This window comes from Scyliorhinus torazame, chromosome 4 (assembly GCF_047496885.1).
Source record: "Scyliorhinus torazame isolate Kashiwa2021f chromosome 4, sScyTor2.1, whole genome shotgun sequence".
NCBI classification, from domain to species: Eukaryota; Metazoa; Chordata; class Chondrichthyes; order Carcharhiniformes; family Scyliorhinidae; genus Scyliorhinus; species Scyliorhinus torazame.
The window spans coordinates 26,486,538-26,508,836 of NC_092710.1; the positions used below are offsets into that span (position 1 = coordinate 26,486,538).

The 22,299-nt window shown below is 35.5% G+C and overlaps 1 protein-coding gene across 1 annotated transcript in view; it reads left to right on the plus strand.

The window, feature by feature from the left end:
- Window positions 1-20,600, plus strand: part of LOC140410156 (solute carrier family 15 member 4-like) — a 147,789-nt gene extending 127,189 nt beyond the window's left edge. The window contains exons 7-8 of the mRNA XM_072498116.1: window positions 14,055-14,213; window positions 20,201-20,600. Coding sequence (XP_072354217.1) covers window positions 14,055-14,213; window positions 20,201-20,382 — 341 coding nt within the window. The 3' untranslated portion in view covers window positions 20,383-20,600. The remainder of the gene's footprint in view (window positions 1-14,054; window positions 14,214-20,200) is intronic.
- The last annotated feature ends 1,699 nt before the right edge of the window (window positions 20,601-22,299 follow it).

The following is a 22,299-nucleotide window of genomic DNA, read 5'->3' on the forward strand; positions in this document are numbered from 1 at the left end:
TGTCAATTACATGTTTAATGTTTGTTACTGTCAATTACATTGTTAATGTTTGTGATTGTCAATTACATTGTTAATGTTTTTTATTGTCAATTACATGTTTAATGTTTGTTGCTGTCAATTACATTGTTAATGTTTGTTATTATCAATTACACTGTTAATGTTTGTTACTGTCAATTACATTGTTAATGTTTGTGATTGTCAGTTGCATTGTTAATATTTGTTATTGTCAATTACATTTTTAATGTTTGTTACTGTCAATTACATTGTTAATGTTTGTTATTATCAATTACATTGTTAATGATTGTGATTGTCAGTTACATTGTTAATGTTTGTTATTGTCAATTACATTGTTTATGTTTGTTATTGTCAATTACATTGTTAATGTTTGTGATTGTCAATTACATTGTTAATGTTTGTTACTGTCAATTACATTGTTAATGTTTGTGATTGTCAGTTACATTGTTAATGTTTGTTACTGTCAATTACATTGTTAATGTTTGTTATTTTGAATCACATTGTTAAAGTTTGTGATTGTCAGTTGCATTGTTAATGTTTGTTACTGTCAGTTACATTGTTAATGTTTTTACTGTCAATTACATTGTTCATGTTTGTTACTGTCAATTACATTGTTAATGTTTGTGATTGTCAATTAACTTGTTATGTTTGTTACTGTCAATTACATTGTTAATGTTTGTGATTGTCAGTTACATTGTTAATGTTTGTTACTGTCAATTACATTGTTAATGTTTGTTACTGTCAATTAAATCATTAATGTTTGTTACTGTCAATTACATTGTTAATGTTTGTTACTGTCAGTTGCATTGTTAATGATTGTTATTGTCAGTTGCATTCTTAATGTTTGTTATTGTCAATTGCATTGTTCATTTTTGTTATTGTTAATGTTTGTTACTGTCAGTTACAGTCTTAATGTTTGTGATTGTCAGTTACATTGTTAATGTTTGTGATTGTCAATTACATTGTTAATGTTTGTTATTGTCAATTGCATTGTTAAAGTTTGTTATTATCAATTACATTGTTAATGTTTGTTATTGTCAATTACATGTTTAATTGTTTGTTACTGTCAATTACATTGTTAACGTTTGTTATTATCAATCACATTTTTAATGTTTGTTACTGTCAATTACATTGTTAATGTTTGTGGTTGTCAGTTGCATTGTTAATGTTTGTTACTGTCAATTACATTGTTAATGTTTGTGATTGTCAGTTGCATTGTTAATGTTTGTTATTGTCAATTACATTGTTAATTTTTGTTACTGTCAATTACATTGTTAATGTTTGTTATTATCAATTACATTGTTAATGTTTGTGATTGTCAATTACATTGTTAATGTTTTTTATTGTCAATTACATGTTTAATGTTTGTTATTGTCAATTACATGTTTAATGTTTGTTATTGCCAATTACATTGTTAACGTTTGTTATTATCAATCACATTGTTAATGTTTGTGGTTGTCAGTTGCATTGTTAATGTTTGTTACTGTCAATTACATTGTTAATTTTTATTACTGTCAATTACATTGCTAATGTTTGTGGTTGTCAGTTGCATTGTTAATGTTTATAACTGTCAATTACATTGTTAATGTTTGTGATTGTCAGTTGCATTGTTAATGTTTGTTATTGTCAATTACATTGTTAATGTTTGTTACTGTCAATTACATTGTTAATTTTTATTACTGTCAATTACATTGTTAATGTTTGTTACTGTCAATTACATTGTTAATGTTTGTTATTATCAATTACATTGTTAATGTTTGTGATTGTCGATTACATTGTTAATGTTTGTTATTGTCAGTTGCATTGTTACTATGTGTTATTGTCAATTACATTGTTAATGTTTGTTACTGTAAATTACATTGTTAATGTTTGTTATTATCAATTACATTGTTAATGTTTGTGATTGTCGATTACATTGTTAATGTTTGTTATTGTCAGTTGCATTGTTAATGTTTGTTATTGTCAATTACATTGTTAATGTTTGTTATTGTCAGTTGCATTGTTAATGTTTGTTATTGTCAATTACATTGTTAATGTTTGTGATTGTCAATTACATTGTTAATTTTTATTACTGTCAATTACATTGTTAATGTTTGTTATTGTCAATTACTTTTTTAATGTTTGTTATTGTCAGTTGCATTGTTAATGTTTGTTATTGTCAATTACATTGTTAATGTTTGTTATTGTCAATTACATTGTTAATGTTTGTTATTGTCAGTTGCATTGTTAATGTTTGTGATTGTCAGTTGCATTGTTAATGTTTGTGATTGTCAATTACATTGTTAATGTTTGTTACTGTCAATTGCATTGTTAATGTTTGTTAAATTCATTTACATTGTTAATGTTTGTTATTGTCAATTGCATTGTTAATGTTTGTTAAATTCATGTACATTGTTAATGTTTGTGATTGTCAATTACATTGTTAATGTTTGTTATTGTCAATTACATTGTTAATGTTTGTTATTGTCAATTACTTTGTTAATGTTTGTGATTGTCAGTTGCATTGTTAATGTTTGTGATTGTCAGTTGCATTGTTAATGTTTGTGATTGTCAAATAAATTGTTAATGTTTGTGATTGTCAGTTGCATTGTTAATGTTTGTGATTGTCAATTACATTGTTGATGTTTGTTATTGTCAATTACATTGTTAATGTTTGTTATTATCAATTACATTGTTAATGTTTGTTATTGTCAATTACATTGTTAATGTTTGTTATTGTCAATTACATTGTTAATGTTTGTGATTGTCAGTTGCATTGTTAATGTTTGTGATTGTCAGTTGCATTGTTAATGTTTGTGATTGTCAATTACATTGTTAATGTTTGTGATTGTCAGCTGCATTGTTAATGTTTGTTATTGTCAATTACCTTGTTAATGTTTGTTATTGTCAATTACATTGTTAATGTTTGTTATTGTCAATTACATTGTAATGTTTGTTATTGTCAGTTACATTGCTAATGTTTGTTATTGTCAGCTGCATTGTTAATGTTTGTTATTGACAATTACATTGTTAATGTTTGTTATTGTCAATTACATTGTTAATGTTTGTTATTATCAGTTACATTGTTAATGTTTGTTACTGTCAGTTGCATTGTTAATGTTTGTTATTGTCAATTACATTGTTAATGTTTGTTATTGTCAATTACATTGTTAATGTTTGTGATTGTCAGTTGCATTGTTAATGTTTGTTATTGTCAATTACATTGTTAATGTTTGTTATTGTCAATTACATTGTTAATGTTTGTGATTGTCAGTTGCATTGTTAATGTTTGTTAAATTCATTTACATTGTTAATGTTTGTTATTGTCAATTGCATTGTTAATGTTTGTTATTGTCAATTACTTTGTTAATGTTTGTGATTGTCAGTTGCATTGTTAATGTTTGTGATTGTCAGTTGCATTGTTAATGTTTGTGATTGTCAATTAAATTGTTAATGTTTGTGATTGTCAGTTGCATTGTTAATGTTTGTGATTGTCAATTACATTGTTGATGTTTGTTATTGTCAATTACATTGTTAATGTTTGTTATTGTCAATTACATTGTTAATGTTTGTTATTGTCAATTACATTGTTAATGTTTGTGATTGTCAGTTGCATTGTTAATGTTTGTGATTGTCAGTTGCATTGTTAATGTTTGTGATTGTCAATTACATTGTTAATGTTTGTGATTGTCAGCTGCATTGTTAATGTTTGTTATTGTCAATTACCTTGTTAATGTTTGTTATTGTCAATTACATTGTTAATGTTTGTTATTGTCAATTACATTGTAATGTTTGTTATTGTCAGTTACATTGCTAATGTTTGTTATTGTCAGCTGCATTGTTAATGTTTGTTATTGTCAATTACATTGTTCATGTTTGTTATTGTCAATTACATTGTTAATGTTTGTTATTGTCAATTACATTGTTAATGTTTGTTATTGTCAGCTGCATTGTTAATGTTTGTTATTGACAATTACATTGTTAATGTTTGTTATTGTCAATTACATTGTTAATGTTTGTTATTGTCAGTTACATTGTTAATGTTTGTTACTGTCAGTTGCATTGTTAATGTTTGTTATTGTCAATTACATTGTTAATGTTTGTTATTGTCAATTACATTGTTAATGTTTGTGATTGTCAGTTGCATTGTTAATGTTTGTTATTGTCAATTACATTGTTAATGTTTGTTATTGTCAATTACATTGTTAATGTTTGTGATTGTCAGTTGCATTGTTAATGATTGTTATTGTCAGTTACATTGTTAATGTTTGTTATTGTCAATTACATTGTTAATGTATGTGATTGTCAGTTGCATTGTTAATGTTTGTTATTGTCAATTACATTGTTAATGTTTGTTATTGTCAATTACATTGTTAATGTTTGTTATTGTCAGTTGCATTGTTAATGTTTGTTATTGTCAGCTGCATTGTTAATGTTTGTTATTGTCAATTACATTGTTAATGTTTGTTATTGTCAGTTACATTGTTAATGTTTGTTATTGTCAATTACATTGCTATTGTTTGTTATTGTCAGCTGCATTGTTAATGTTTGTTATTGTCAATTACATTGTTAATGTTTGTTACTGTCAGCTGCATTGTTAATGTTTGTTATTGTCAATTACATTGTTAATGTTTGTTATTGTCAGTTACATTGTTAATGTTTGTTATTGTCAATTACATTGTTAATGTTTGTTATTGTCAATTACATTGTTAATGTTTGTGATTGTCAGTTACATTGTTAATGTTTGTTATTGTCAATTACATTGTTAATGTTTGTTATTGTCAATTACATTGTTAATGTTTGTTATTGTCAGTTGCATTGTTAATGTTTGTTATTGTCAGCTGCATTGTTAATGTTTGTTATTGTCAATTACATTGTTAATGTTTGTTATTGTCAGTTACATTGTTAATGTTTGTTATTGTCAATTACATTGTTAATGTTTGTTATTGTCAGCTGCATTGTTAATGTTTGTTATTGTCAATTACATTGTTAATGTTTGTTACTGTCCGCTGCATTGTTAATGTTTGGTATTGTCAATTACATTGTTAATGTTTGTTATTGTCAGTTACATTGTTAATGTTTGTTATTGTCAGCTGCATTGTTAATGTTTGTTATTGTCAATTACATTGTTAATGTTTGTTATTGTCAGTAACATTGTTAATGTTTGTTATTGTCAGTTACATTGTTAATGTTTGTTATTGTCAGCTGCATTGTTAATGTTTGTTATTGTCGATTACATTGTTAATGTTTGTTATTGTCAGTTACATTGTTAATGTTTGTTATTGTCGATTACATTGTTAATGTTTGTTATTGTCAGTTACATTGTTAATGTTTGTTATTGTCGATTACATTGTTAATGTTTGTTATTGTCAGTTACATTGTTAATGTTTGTTATTGTCAGTTGCATTGTTAATGTTTGTTATTGTCAATTACATTGTTAATGTTTGTTATTGTCAATTACATTGTTAATGTTTGTTATTGTCAGCTGCATTGTTAATGTTTGTTATTGTCAGTTACATTGTTAATGTTTGTTATTGTCAATTACATTGTTAATGTTTGTTATTGTCAGCTGCATTGTTAATGTTTGTTATTGTCAATTACATTGTTAATGTTTGTTATTGTCAGCTGCATTGTTAATGTTTGTTATTGTCAATTACATTGTTAATGTTTGTTATTGTCAATTACATTGTTAATGTTTGTTATTGTCAGCTGCATTGTTAATGTTTGTTATTGTCAGCTGCATTGTTAATGTTTGTTATTGTCAATTGCATTGTTAATGTTTGTTATTGTCAGCTGCATTGTTAATGTTTGTTATTGTCAGCTGCATTGTTAATGTTTGTTATTGTCAATTGCATTGTTAATGTTTGTTATTGTCAGCTGCATTGTTAATGTTTGTTATTGTCAGCTGCATTGTTAATGTTTGTTATTGTCAGTTTCATTGTTAATGTTTGTTATTGTCAATTACATTGTTAATGTTTGTTATTGTCAGTTACATTGTTAATGTTTGTTATTGTCAGCTGCATTGTTAATGTTTGTTATTGTCAGTTACATTGTTAATGTTTGTTATTGTCAGCTGCATTGTTAATGTTTGTTATTGTCAATTACATTGTTAATGTTTGTTATTGTCAGCTGCATTGTTAATGTTTGTTATTGTCAGCTGCATTGTTAATGTTTGTTATTGTCAATTACATTGTTAATGTTTGTTATTGTCAATTACATTGTTGATGTTTGTTATTGTCAATTACATTGTTAATGTTTGTTATTGTCAGCTGCATTGTTAATGTTTGTTATTGTCAATTACATTGTTAATGTTTGTTATTGTCAGCTGCATTGTTAATGTTTGTTATTGTCAGCTGCATTGTTAATGTTTGTTATTGTCAGCTGCATTGTTAATGTTTGTTATTGTCAATTACATTGTTAATGTTTGTTATTGTCAATTACATCGTTAATGTTTGTTATTGTCAGCTGCATTGTTAATGTTTGTTATTGTCAATTACATTGTTAATGTTTGTTATTGTCAATTACATTGTTAATGTTTGTTATTGTCAGCTGCATTGTTAATGTTTGTTATTGTCAATTACATTGTTAATGTTTGTGATTGTCAATTACATTGTTAATGTTTGTTATTGTCAGCTGCATTGTTAATGTTTGTTATTGTCAATTACATTGTTAATGTTTGTTATTGTCAATTACATTGTTAATGTTTGTTATTGTCAATTACATTGTTAATGTTTGTGATTGTCAGCTGCATTGTTAATGTTTGTTATTGTCAATTACATTGTTAATGTTTGTTATTGTCAGCTGCATTGTTAATGTTTGTGATTGTCAATTACATTGTTAATGTTTGTTATTGTCAATTACATTGTTAATGTTTGTTATTGTCAGCTGCATTGTTAATGTTTGTTATTGTCAGTTACATTGTTAATGTTTGTTATTGTCAGCTGCATTGTTAATGTTTGTTATTGTCAGCTGCATTGTTAATGTTTGTTATTGTCAATTACATTGTTAATGTTTGTTATTGTCAATTACATTGTTAATGTTTGTGATTGTCAGCTGCATTGTTAATGTTTGTTATTGTCAATTACATTGTTAATGTTTGTTATTGTCAGCTGCATTGTTAATGTTTGTGATTGTCAATTACATTGTTAATGTTTGTTATTGTCAGTTACATTGTTAATGTTTGTTATTGTCAGCTGCATTGTTAATGTTTGTTATTGTCAATTACATTGTTAATGTTTGTTATTGTCAATTACATTGTTAATGTTTGTTATTGTTAATTACATTGTTAATGTTTGTTATTGTCAATTACATTGTTAATGTTTGTTATTGTCAATTACATTGTTAATGTTTGTTATTGTCAGCTGCATTGTTAATGTTTGTGATTGTCAATTACATTGTTAATGTTTGTTATTGTCAGTTACATTGTTAATGTTTGTTATTGTCGATTACATTGTTAATGTTTGTTATTGTCAGTTACATTGTTAATGTTTGTTATTGTCAGTTACATTGTTAATGTTTGTTATTGTCAGCTGCATTGTTAATGTTTGTGATTGTCAATTACATTGTTAATGTTTGTTATTGTCAGTTACATTGTTAATGTTTGTTATTGTCGATTACATTGTTAATGTTTGTTATTGTCAGTTACATTGTTAATGTTTGTTATTGTCAGCTGCATTGTTAATGTTTGTTATTGTCAGTTACATTGTTAATGTTTGTTATTGTCAGCTGCATTGTTAATGTTTGTTATTGTCAGTTACATTGTTAATGTTTGTTATTGTCAGCTGCATTGTTAATGTTTGTTATTGTCAATTACATTGTTAATGTTTGTTATTGTCAATTGCATTGTTAATGTTTGTTATTGTCAATTACATTGTTAATGTTTGTTATTGTCAGCTGCATTGTTAATGTTTGTGATTGTCAATTACATTGTTAATGTTTGTTATTGTCAGTTACATTGTTAATGTTTGTTATTGTCAGCTGCATTGTTAATGTTTGTTATTGTCAATTACATTGTTAATGTTTGTTATTGTCAATTACATTGTTAATGTTTGTTATTGTCAGCTGCATTGTTAATGTTTGTTATTGTCAGCTGCATTGTTAATGTTTGTTATTGTCAGCTGCATTGTTAATGTTTGTTATTGTCAATTGCATTGTTAATGTTTGTTATTGTCAATTACATTGTTAATGTTTGTTATTGTCAATTACATTGTTAATGTTTGTTATTGTTAATTACATTGTTAATGTTTGTTATTGTCAATTGCATTGTTAATGTTTGTTATTGTTAATTACATTGTTAATGTTTGTTACTGTCAATTACATTGTTAATGTTTGTTACTGTCAATTGCATTGTTAATGTTTGTTATTGTCAATTGCATTGTTAATGTTTGTTATTGTTAATTACATTGTTAATGTTTGTTATTGTTAATTACATTGTTAATGTTTGTTACTGTCAATTACATTGTTAATGTTTGTTATTGTCAATTACATTGTTAATGTTTGTTATTGTCAATTGCATTGTTAATGTTTGTTATTGTCAATTACATTGTTAATGTTTGTTATTGTCAATTGCATTGTTAATGTTTGTTATTGTCAATTACATTGTTAATGTTTGTTACTGTCAATTGCATTGTTAATGTTTGTTATTGTCAATTGCATTGTTAATGTTTGTTATTGTCAATTACATTGTTAATGTTTGTTATTGTCAATTGCATTGTTAATGTTTGTTATTGTTAATTACATTGTGAATGTTTGTTATTGTCAATTACATTGTTAATGTTTGTTATTGTCAATTACATTGTTAATGTTTGTTATTGTCAGTTACATTGTTAATGTTTGTTACTGTCAATTACATTGTTAATGTTTGTTACTGTCAATTACATTGTTAATGTTTGTTATTGTCAATTACATTGTTATTGTTTGTTATTGTCGATTACATTGTTAATGTTTGTTACTGTCAGTTGCATTGTTAATGTTTGTTATTGTCAATTACATTGTTAATGCTTTTTACTGTCAGTTGCATTGTTGATGTTTGTTACTGTCAATTACATTGTTAATGTTTGTTATTGTTAATTGCATTGTTAATGTTTGTGATTGTCAGTTGCATTGTTAATGTTTGTTACTGTCAATTACATTGTTAATGTTTATGATTGTCAATTACATTGTTAATGCTTGTTATTGTCAATTACATTGTTAATGTTTGTTATTGTCAATTGCATTGTTAATGTTTGTTATTGTCAGTTGCATTGTTAATGTTTGTTACTGTCAATTACATTGTTAATGTTTGTTATTGTTAATTACATTGTTAATGTTTGTTATTGTCAGTTGCATTGTTAATGTTTGTTATTGTCAATTGCATTGTTAATGTTTGTTATTGTCAATTACATTGTTAATGTTTGTTATTGTCAATTGCATTGTTAATGTTTGTTATTGTCAATTACATTGTTAATGTTTGTTATTGTCAATTACATTGTTAATGTTTGTTATTGTCGATTACATTGTTAATGTTTGTTATTGTCAATTACATTGTTAATGTTTGTTATTGTCAATTACATTTTTAATGTTTGTTACTGTCAATTACATTGTTAATGTTTGTTATTGTCAGTTGCATTGTTAATGTTTGTTACTGTCAATTTCATTGTTAATGTTTGTTATTGTTAATTACATTGTTAATGTTTGTTATTGTCAGTTGCATTGTTAATGTTTGTTATTGTCAATTGCATTGTTAATGTTTGTTATTGTCAATTACATTGTTAATGTTTGTTATTGTCAATTGCATTGTTAATGTTTGTTATTGTTAATTACATTGTTAATGTTTGTTATTGTCAATTACATTGTTAATGTTTGTTATTGTCGATTACATTGTTAATGTTTGTTATTGTCAATTACATTGTTAATGTTTGTTATTGTCAATTACATTTTTAATGTTTGTTACTGTCAATTACATTGTTAATGTTTGTTATTGTCAGTTGCATTGTTAATGTTTGTTACTGTCAATTTCATTGTTAATGTTTGTTATTGTTAATTACATTGTTAATGTTTGTTATTGTCAGTTGCATTTTTAATGTTTGTTATTGTCAATTACATTGTTAATGTTTGTTATTGTCAATTACATTGTAATGTTTATTATTGTCAGTTGCATTGTTAATGTTTGTTATTGTCAATTACATTGTTAATGTTTGTTATTTTCGATTACATTGTTAATGTTTGTTACTGTCAGTTGCATTGTTAATGTTTGTTACTGTCAATTACATTGTTAATGTTTGTTATTGTCAATTGCATTGTTAATGTTTGTTATTGTTAATTACATTGTTAATGTTTGTTATTGTTAATTACATTGTTAATGTTTGTTACTGTCAATTACATTGATAATGTTTGTTATTGTTAATTACATTGCTAATGTTTGTTATTGTCAGCTGCATTGTTAATGTTTGTTACTGTCAATTACATTGTTAATGTTTGTTACTGTCAATTGCATTGTTAATGTTTGTTACTGTCAATTACATTGTTAATGTTTGTTATTGTTAATTACATTGTTAATGTTTGTTATTGTCAGTTGCATTGTTAATGTTTGTTATTGTCAATTGCATTGTTAATGTTTGTTATTGTCAATTACATTGTTAATGTTTGTTATTGTCAATTGCATTGTTAATGTTTGTTATTGTTAATTACATTGTTAATGTTTGTTATTGTCAATTACATTGTTAATGTTTGTTATTGTCAATTACATTGTTAATGTTTGTTATTGTCGATTACATTGTTAATGTTTGTTATTGTCAATTACATTGTTAATGTTTGTTATTGTCAATTACATTTTTAATGTTTGTTACTGTCAATTACATTGTTAATGTTTGTTATTGTCAGTTGCATTGTTAATGTTTGTTACTGTCAATTTCATTGTTAATGTTTGTTATTGTTAATTACATTGTTAATGTTTGTTATTGTCAGTTGCATTTTTAATGTTTGTTATTGTCAATTACATTGTTAATGTTTGTTATTGTCAATTACATTGTAATGTTTATTATTGTCAGTTGCATTGTTAATGTTTGTTATTGTCAATTACATTGTTAATGTTTGTTATTTTCGATTACATTGTTAATGTTTGTTACTGTCAGTTGCATTGTTAATGTTTGTTACTGTCAATTACATTGTTAATGTTTGTTATTGTCAATTGCATTGTTAATGTTTGTTATTGTTAATTACATTGTTAATGTTTGTTATTGTTAATTACATTGTTAATGTTTGTTACTGTCAATTACATTGATAATGTTTGTTATTGTTAATTACATTGCTAATGTTTGTTATTGTCAGCTGCATTGTTAATGTTTGTTACTGTCAATTGCATTGTTAATGTTTGTTACTGTCAATTACATTGTTAATGTTTGTTATTGTTAATTACATTGTTAATGTTTGTTACTGTCAATTACATTGTTAATGTTTGTTATTGTTAATTACATTGTTCATGTTTGTTATTGTTAATTACATTGTTAATGTTTGTTATTGTCAATTGCATTGTTAATGTTTGTTATTGTTAATTACATTGTTAATGTTTGTTATTGTCAATTGCATTGTTAATGTTTGTTGTTGTTAATTACATTGTTAATGTTTGTTATTGTTAATTACATTGTTAATGTTTGTTATTGTCAATTGCATTGTTAATGTTTGTTATTGTTAATTACATTGTTAATGTTTGTTATTGTCAATTGCATTGTTAATGTTTGTTGTTGTTAATTACATTGTTAATGTTTGTTATTGTTAATTACATTGTTAATGTTTGTTACTGTCAATTACATTGTTAATGTTTGTTACTGTCAATTGCATTGTTAATGTTTGTTATTGTCAATTGCATTGTTAATGTTTGTTATTGTTAATTACATTGTTAATGTTTGTTATTGTTAATTACATTGTTAATGTTTGTTACTGTCAATTACATTGTTAATGTTTGTTATTGTCAATTGCATTGTTAATGTTTGTTATTGTCAATTACATTGTTAATGTTTGTTACTGTCAATTGCATTGTTAATGTTTGTTATTGTCAATTGCATTGTTAATGTTTGTTATTGTCAATTACATTGTTAATGTTTGTTATTGTCAATTGCATTGTTAATGTTTGTTATTGTTAATTACATTGTGAATGTTTGTTATTGTCAATTACATTGTTAATGTTTGTTATTGTCAATTACATTGTTAATGTTTGTTACTGTCAATTACATTGTTAATGTTTGTTATTGTCAATTGCATTGTTAATGTTTGTTATTGTCAATTACATTGTTAATGTTTGTTACTGTCAATTACATTGTTAATGTTTGTTATTGTCAATTACATTGTTATTGTTTGTTATTGTCGATTACATTGTTAATGTTTGTTACTGTCAGTTGCATTGTTAATGTTTGTTATTGTCAATTACATTGTTAATGCTTTTTACTGTCAGTTGCATTGTTGATGTTTGTTACTGTCAATTACATTGTTAATGTTTGTTATTGTTAATTGCATTGTTAATGTTTGTGATTGTCAGTTGCATTGTTAATGTTTGTTACTGTCAATTACATTGTTAATGTTTATGATTGTCAATTACATTGTTAATGTTTGTTATTGTCAATTACATTGTTAATGTTTGTTATTGTCAATTGCATTGTTAATGTTTGTTATTGTCAGTTGCATTGTTAATGTTTGTTACTGTCAATTACATTGTTAATGTTTGTTATTGTTAATTACATTGTTAATGTTTGTTATTGTCAGTTGCATTGTTAATGTTTGTTACTGTCAATTACATTGTTAATGTTTGTTATTGTTAATTGCATTGTTAATGTTTGTGATTGTCAGTTGCAGTGTTAATGTTTGTTACTCTCAATTACATTGTTAATGTTTATGATTGTCAATTACATTGTTAATGTTTGTTACTGTCAATTACATTGTTAATGTTTGTTACTCTCAATTACATTGTTAATGTTTGTTACTGTCAATTACATTGTTAATGCTTGTGATTGTCAATTTCATTGTTAATGTTTGTTATTATCAATTACATTGTTAATGTTTGTTACTGTCAATTACATTGTTAATGTTTGTTACTGTCAATTGCATTGTTAATGTTTGTTACTGTCAGTTGCATTGTTAATGTTTGTTACTGTCAATTGCATTGTTAATGTTTTATATTGTCAATTGCATTGTTAATGCTTTTTACTGTCAGTTGCATTGTTGATGTTTGTTACTGTCAATTACATTGTTAATGTTTGTTATTGTTAATTGCATTGTTGATGTTTGTTACTGTCAGTTGCATTGTTAATGTTTGTTACTGTCAGTTGCATTGTTAATGTTTGTTACTGTCAGTTGCATTGTTGATGTTTGTTACTGTCAATTGCATTGTTAATGTTTGTTACTGTCAATTACATTGTTAATGTTTGTTACTGTCAATTGCATTGTTAATGTTTGTTACTGTCAGTTGCATTGTTAATGTTTGTTATTGTCAATTACATTGTTAATGTTTGTTACTGTCAATTACATTGTTAATGTTTGTTATTGTCAATTGCATTGTTAATGCTTTTTACTGTCAGTTGCATTGTTGATGTTTATTACTGTCAATTACATTGTTAATGTTTGTTACTGTCAGTTGCATTGTTAATGTTTGTTACTGTCAATTACATTGTTAATGTTTGTTATTGTCAATTGCATTGTTAATGCTTTTTATTGTCAGTTGAATTGTTGATGTTTATTACTGTCAATTACATTGTTAATGTTTGTTATTGTCAGTTACATTGTTAATGTTTGTTATTGTCAGCTGCATTGTTAATGTTTGTTATTGTCAATTGCATTGTTAATGCTTTTTATTGTCAGTTGAATTGTTGATGTTTATTACTGTCAATCACATTGTTAATGTTTGTTATTGTTAATTGCATTGTTGATGTTTGTTACTGTCAGTTGCGTTGTTGATGTTTGGTACTGTCAATTACATTGTTCATGATTGTGATTGTCAATTACATTGTTAATGTTTGTTATTGTCAATTGCATTGTTAATGCTTTTTACTGTCAGTTGCATTGTTGATGTTTGTTGTTGTGTTTTTGCAAAGGTCTGGAGTTTGCCTATTCGGAAGCTCCCAAGTCCATGCAGTGTGCCATCATGGGCCTTTTCTTCTTCTTTTCCGGCATTGGCTCCTTCATTGGCTCCGGACTTTTGGATCTAGTGTCCCTCCCCGCCATTGGCTGGCTGAATTGCCATCAGGACCATGGTGAGTTCTGGGACTGTGGGTTCAGGTGGGAGAGGGAGCGACAGGGGTGTGGGAGGGTGGAGTGGAGGGGAGCGAGGGAAAGGGAGAGTGGAGGAGGAGAGGGGTGGGGTGAGGCAGGATTGGTGCAATGGGAGAGAAGAGGAAAGGAGTGAGGGGGAAGATGGAGGGGACAAGACCGTGGGGAGAGCGGAAGTGTGTGTGTGGAGGGAACCATATTTGGGAGGCTGGAGAGGGGCCAGGAGAGAGTGAAGAGGAGAGGGGAAACTGGGAAAGGAAGAGGGAAGGGGTGAGGGGAGAGAGAGGAGAGGGGAAGGGAAGAGGATAGGGGAGGGAAGAATGGGTTGGAGGACAGGGAAAGTAGAGGGGTGAATGGCGAGGATGGCGAGGGGAAGCAGAGAGGGCAATACGCAACATTGAGGGGATAGGGGTGCGAGGCGTGGAAGAGAGAAGAGCGGATGGGAGAGAGTGCGGCAAAGATGAAGACGAGTGGTCCCGGCTCTGGGTCACTGTCCGTGTGGAGTTTGCACATTCTCACTCTGTCTGCCTGGGTCTCACCCCCATAACCCAAAGATGTGCAGGGTCGGTGGATTGGTCACGCTAATTTGGCCCTCAATTGGAAAAAAAATTTGGTACTCTAAATTTATAGATAAAAAGAAAGAATTCAACACATTCACTCCCCTCTGGGAGAAGAAATTCCTCCTCATCTCTGTTTGAAATGGGTGACCCCTCACTCTGAGAGTCTCCTCTGCTCCCAGACTCTCCCACACGGGGAAACATCCTCTCAGAATCTCGCCTCACTCTGAGATTCTGTCCTCTGCTCCCAGACTCTTCCCACATGGGGAAACATCCTCTCAGAATCACCCCTCACTCTAAGATTCTGCCCTCTGGTCCCAGACTCTCCCACACGGGGAAACATCCTCTCAGAATCTCCCCTCACTCTGAGATTCTGTCCTCTGCTCCCAGACTCTCCCACACGGGAAACATCCTCTCAGAATCTCCCCTCACTCTGAGATTCTGTCCTCTGCTCCCAGACTCTCCCACACGGGGAAACATCCTCTCAGAATCTCCCCTCACTCTGTGATTCTGCCCTCTGGTCCCAGACTCTCCCACACGGTGAAACATCCTCTCAGAATCTCCCCTCACTCTGACATTCTGCCCTCTGGTCCCAGACTCTCCCATACGGTGAAACATCCTCTCAGAATCTCCGCTCACTCTGAGATTCTGTCCTCTGGACCCACACTCTCCCACACGGGGAAACATCCTCTCAGAATCTCCGCTCACTCTGAGATTCTGTCCTCTGGGCCCAGACTCTCCCACACGGGGAAATGTCCTCTCAGAATCTCCCCTCACTCTGAGATTCTGCCCTCTGCTCCCAGACTCTCCCACACGGGGAAACATCCTCTCAGAATCTCCCCTGCGTCTGAGATTCTGTCCTCTGGGCGCAGACTCTCCCACACGGGGAAACATCCTCTCAGAATCTCCCCTCACTCTGAGATTCTGTCCTCTGCTCCCAGATGCTCCCACAGGGAGAAACATCCTCTCAGAATCTCCCCTCACTCTGAGATTCTGTCCTCTGGTCCCAGACTCTCCCACACGGGGAAACAGCCTCTCATAATCTCCCCTCACTCTGATATTCTGTCCTCTGCTCCTAGACTCTCCCACGCGGGGAAACAGCCTTTCAGAATCAGCCCTCACTCTGAGATTCTGTCCTCTGGTCCCAGACTCTCCCACACGGGGAAACAGCCTCTCAGAATCTCCCCTCACTCTTAGATTCTGCTCTCTGGGCCCAGACTCTCCCACACGGGGAAACATCCTCTCAGAATCTCCCCTCACTCTGAGATTCTGTCCTCTGGTCCCTGACTCTCCCACACGGGGAAAAATCCTCTCAGAATCTCCCCTCACTCTGAGATTCTGTCCTCTGCTCGCAGACTCTCCCACGCGGGGAAACAGCCTTTCAGAATCAGCCCTCACTCTGAGATTCTGTCCTCTGGTCCCAGACTCTCCCACACGGGGAAACAGCCTCTCAGAATCTCCCCTCACTCTTAGATTCTGCTTACTGGGCCCAGACTCTCCCACACGGGGAAACATCCTCTCAGAATCTCCCCTCACTCTGAGATTCTGTCCTCTGGTCCCTGACTCTCCCACACGGGGAAAAATCCTCTCAGAATCTCCCCTCACTCTGAGATTCTGTCCTCTGCTCGCAGACTCTCCCACAAGGGGAAACATCCTCTCAGAATCTCCCCTCACTCTTAGATTCTGCTCTCTGGGCCCAGACTCTCCCACACGGGGAAACATCCTCTCAGAATCTCCCCTCACTCTGAGATTCAGTCCTCTGGGCCCAGACACTCCCACACGGGGAAACATCCTCTCAGAATCTCCCCACACTCTGAGATTCTGTCCTCTGCTCCCAGACTCTCCCACACGGGGAAACATCCTCTCAGAATCTCCCCTCACTCTGAGATTCTGCCCTCTGCTCCCAGACTCTCCCACACGGGGAAACATCCTCTCAGAACCTCCCCTCACTCTGAGATTCTGTCCTCTGGGCCCAGACTCTCCCACACGGGGAAACATCCTCTCAGAATCTCCCCTCACCCAGACTGTCCCACACGGGAAACATCCTCTCAGAATCTCCCCTCACTCTGAGATTCTGTCCTCTGGTTCCAGACTCTCCCACACGAGGAAACATCCTCTCAGCATCTCCCCTCACTCTGAGATTCTGCCCTCTGCTCCCAGACTCTCCCACACGGGGAAACATCCTCTCAGAATCTCCCCTCACTCTGAGATTCTGTCCTCTGGTCCCAGACTCTCCCACACGGGGAAACATCCTCTCAGAATCTCCCCTCACTCTGAGATTCTGTCCTCTGCTACCAACCTCTCCCACACGGGAAACATCCTCTCAGAATCTCCCCTCACTCTGAGATTCTGCCCTCTGGGCCCAGAATCTCCCACACAGGGAAACATCCTCTCAGAATCTCCCCTCACTCTGAGATTCTGTCCTCTAGTCCCTACTCTCCCACACGGGGAAAAATCCTCTCAGAATCTCCCCTCACTCTGAGATTCTGTCCTCTGCTCGCAGACTCTCCCACACGGGGAAACATCCTCTCAGAACCTCCCCTCACTCTGAGATTCTGCCCCCTGCTCCCAGACTCTCCCACACGGGGAAACATCCTCTCAGAATCTCCCCTCACTCTGAGATTCTGCCCTCTGGGCCCAGAATCTCCCACACGGGGAAACATCCTCTCAGAATCTCCCCTCACTCTGAGATTCTGTCCTCTGGTCCCAGACTCTCCCACACGGGGAAACATCCTCTCAGAATCTCCCCTCACTCTGAGATTCTGCCCTCTGGGCCCAGAATCTCCCACACGGGGAAACATCCTCACAGAATCTCCCCTCACTCTGAGATTCTGCCCTCTGGGCCCAGACTCTCCCACACGGGGAAACATGCTCTCAGAATCTCCCTTCACTCTGAGATTCTGCCCTCTGCTCCCAGACTTTCCCACACGGGGAAACATCCTCACAGAATCTCCCCTCACTCTGAGATTCTGTCCTCTGGTTCCAGACTCTCCCACACGGGGAAACATCCTCTCAGCATCTCCCCTCACTCTGAGATTCTGCCCTCTGCTCCCAGACTCTCCCACACGGGGAAACATCCTCTCAGAATCTCCCCTCACTCTGAGATTCTGTCCTCTGGTCCCAGACTCTCCCACACGGGGAAACATCCTCTCAGAATCTCCCCTCACTCTGAGATTCTGCCCTCTGGGCCCAGAATCTCCCACACGGGGAAACATGCTCTCAGAATCTCCCTTCACTCTGAGATTCTGTCCTCTGGGCCCAGGCTCTCCCACAGGGGAAACATCCTCTCAGAATCTCCCCTCACCCTGAGATTCTGTCCTCTGGTCCCAGACTCTCCCACACGGGGAATCATCCTCTCAGAATCTCCCCTGCCAAGCCCCCTGACAATCCTATCTGTCTCAATAAGGTCGCCTCTCATTCTTGTAAACGTGGACGGTCGAGTGGGACGTACCCAGGAGAGGCATCCATTGAACCAAAAGCAGAATAAGCGGACACTGGAAATAAGCAGCGAAAATGCTGGGAAAAACGTTGCCGTTCTGGCAACATCTTTGGAGAGAGAGAGAAAAACAGGGTTAACGTTTCAAACCTGCTTCTTCAGACTCGAAACGTCAACTCCGTATTTCTCTCTCACCGCAGATTCTGCCAGCCCTGCCAAATCTCGTTTTCCAGCTGTTTCTGTCACTACTTCAGGGATCCTTTGCAGCCTCCATCTTGGGACTGCTTGCAGTACCGGCGGTGTCCACTAATGGTTTATTGGCGCTGTACCGGTGTTCTGGTGGAGCTGCTGATCCATTGATGGCTTCCTAGATGGTGGGACTGTGGTATTCTCAGGTATTACGGTACCTGAGAGGCTGAAGTGCCATTGGTTAAACCTTGGGGTTTTACCATTGGCTGTAGAGTATGGTAGCTCCGCCCCGATAGGTGGGGTATAAGAACCCGTGCCGCCCCAGCAGCCCTCATTCTGTACCTGAGCTGCTGGGGAACAGTTCTAGCTCATTAAAGCCTTCAGTTGTACTACAACCTCGTTTTAGTGGTTATTGATCGAGCATCAGGGACTTACTCCGTAGTCAGGTCAGGGGTGGTGGTGGGGTAGGGGCAGGTCAGGTCCCACCGTAGCCCGTTCACTGCGCGTTGTAGGACTGTGCCCACCTGACATTTATTTTTATTCATTAATTGAATGTGGGCGTCACTGGTCAGGCTGCTATTTATTGCCCATCCCTAGTTGCCCCTTGTCAACGTGTTGGGTGAGCTGCCTTCTTGAACCGCTGCAGTCCCTTAGATGTAGGTACTCCCACTGTGCTGTTAGGGAGCGAGTTCCAGGATGTTGCCCCCAGCGACAGTGAAGGAACGGCCGATATATTTCCCAGTCGGGGCGGTGAGTGACTCGGAGGGGAACCTCCAGGTGATGGGGTTCCCAGGTATCTGCTGCTCTTGTCCTTCGAGATGGCAGTGGTCGTGGAAGGTGCTGCCTGAGGAGCCGTGGTGAGTTTCTGCACCTTGCAGATGGGACACACGGCTGCCACTGTGCGTCGGCGGTGGAGGGGGTGAATGTTTGTGGAAGGGGGTGCAATCAAGCGGGGCACCTGGATGGTGTTGAGCTTCTCGAGTGTTGTTGGAGCTGCGCTCATCCAGGCAAGTGGAGAGTATTCCATCGCACGCCTGACTTGTGCCTTGTCGATGGTGGACAGGCTTTGGGAGGGTGGGGTCAGGAGGTGAGTTACTCTCCGCAGGATTCCCAGCCTCTGACCTGCTCTGGTAGCCACAGTATTAATGTGGCTGGGCCCAGTTCAGTTTCTGATCAATGGTAACCCCCAGGATGTTGATTGTGGGCGATTCAGCGATGGTAACGCCATTGAATGCCAAGGGGCGATGGTTAGACCCTCCCTTGTAGGAGATGGTTAGTGTTGCACTGGAGCCTGAGAAACATTGGAAAAGGACGTTAAAAAGGAAACTTTTTCAAGGGTGACTCTGCAGCTGAGAAGTTAGGCCCCATTAGGAGCAAGACCAGAACTGTAAAAATGGGCGAGTCAATCGTTAATTGGGTGGGGGATGCCAAGAAACATCTTCAGCCAGAGAGCGGTGATGATGTGGAACCCGCCCCCACAGGAAGTGGTTTAGGTGAACAATGTATTTCAGGGTGGGGGGGGAACTGGATAAACACACGAGGGAGAGGGGAATGGGGGGGGGGGGGGGGGGGGGGGGTTGGGGGGGGGGGGTGGTAATGAGAGCAGGAGAAGGTTCAATAGGAATTTCAAACAGAATTGGACACAATTCTGGATTGGGATAGTTTCGCGACAAATAGCCAGAGGGGATTGATGTTTCTGGATGGGTCGAATGGCCTGCCTCCCATGCTGTATCATTCTATAACTCTTCTTTTCTCCCCCCCTCCCCCACTACCCTCTTTGTCTATCCAGGGAACATCAACAACTGCCACATGGATTATTACTTCTACCTGCTGGCTGGCCTCCAGTGCGTCACGCTCCTGCTCTTCAGCTCGCTCACGGTGTGGTACGAAAAGGGCCGAGACCAAAGCTGCAGAGGCTGCGTGTGGGGGGGGCGGGCCTCCAGGACCACCCGTGGCGAGGGCACGTCCTAGGCCCCCCGGTAACCCACCCCCTCGCCCCCCCCCCCCCCGCCCTCCCTGCCAACACCAGACACCCGCCCAGCAAGAACTGAAGGAATAGAATCGGAGAGTCGGAGAAGTTACAGTGCAGAAGGAGGCCATTCGGCCCGTCGAGGCTGCACCGGCCCACTTAAGCCCTCACTTCCACCCTATCCCCGCAACCCAATAACCCCACCCAACCCGCACGTCTTTGGGCTGTGGGAGGAAACCGGAGCACCCGGAGGAAACCCCACGCACACACGGGGAGGACGTGCAGACTCCGCACAGACAGTGACCCAAGCCGGGGAATCGAACCTGGGACCCTGGAGCTGTGAAGCGACAGTGCTAACCACTGTGCCACCGTGCTGAATAGGGTCAGGGGCAGACCATGCGGCCCATCGAGACTGTCCTACCCTTCAGAATGGATGCAGCTTATGTTGCACTGACATTTTCTCTCTCTCTATCTCTCGCACACACACACACACACTCAGAAATACACACTCAAACACACACTTACTCAGAAACTTTCACACTCAAACACACTTACTCAGAAACTTTCACACTCAAACACACACACTCAGAAATACACACTCAAACACACTTACTCAGAAACTTTCACACTCAAACACACACAGACTCACACACACACTCAGAAATACTCACACTCACTCACAAACACACTCAAACACACACTCACAAACACACACTCAAACACACACACTCTCAGAAACACACACTCAAACACACACACACTCAGAAATACACACTCAAACACACACTTACTCAGAAACTTTCACACTCAAACACACACAGACTCACACACACACTCAGAAATACTCACACTCACTCATGCACTCACAAACACACACTCACAAACACACACTCAAACACACACTCTCTCAGAAACACACACTCAAACACACACTCACACACACTCAGAAATACTCACACTCAAACACACTCACAAACACACACTCAAACTTCCATGCACACTCTAACTCTTGCACGCACACTAAAACACACACAAACATACACACTCAAACGTACGCACTCAAACACACACTCAAACACACACACACTCAAACTCACACACACACTCAAACTCACACACACACTCAAACTCACACACACACTCAAACACACACACACTCAAACTCACACACACACTCAAACTCACACACACACTCAAAGACACACACACTCAAACTCACACACACACTCAAACTCACACACACACTCAAACTCACACATACACTCATAAACACACACACTCAAACACACACTCAAACTCACACTCATTAACACACAATCATAAACACACACCCAGATTCGAATCCCGGCTTGGGTTACTGTCTGTGCGGAGTCTGCACGTTCTCCCTGTGTCTGTGTGGGTTTCCTCCGGGTGCTCCGGTTTCCTCCCACAGGTCCCGAAAGACGAGCTGTTAGGTGAATTGGACATTCTGAATTCTCCCTGTGTACCCGAACAGGCGCCGGAATGTGGCAACAAGAGGCTTTTCACAGTAACTTCATTGCAGTGTTAATGTAAGCCTACTTGTGACAATAAAGATTATTATTATTATCGTAGGCAAACATTCAAACAAATACAGTCAAACTCAAACACACTCTAAGACACTCAAATTCTCTCAAGCTCACACAAACTCACGCTCACACACAAACACACACTCAAACACACACAATTCACACACACTCAAACACACACAATCTCACACACACACTCAAACACACACACTCAAACACACACACACAAACTCACACACAATTCACACACAAACTCACACACAATTCACACACACACTCAAACACACACACATACATAATCTCACACACAAACTCACACACACACACTCAAACACACACTCAAACACACACACTCAAACACACACTCAAACA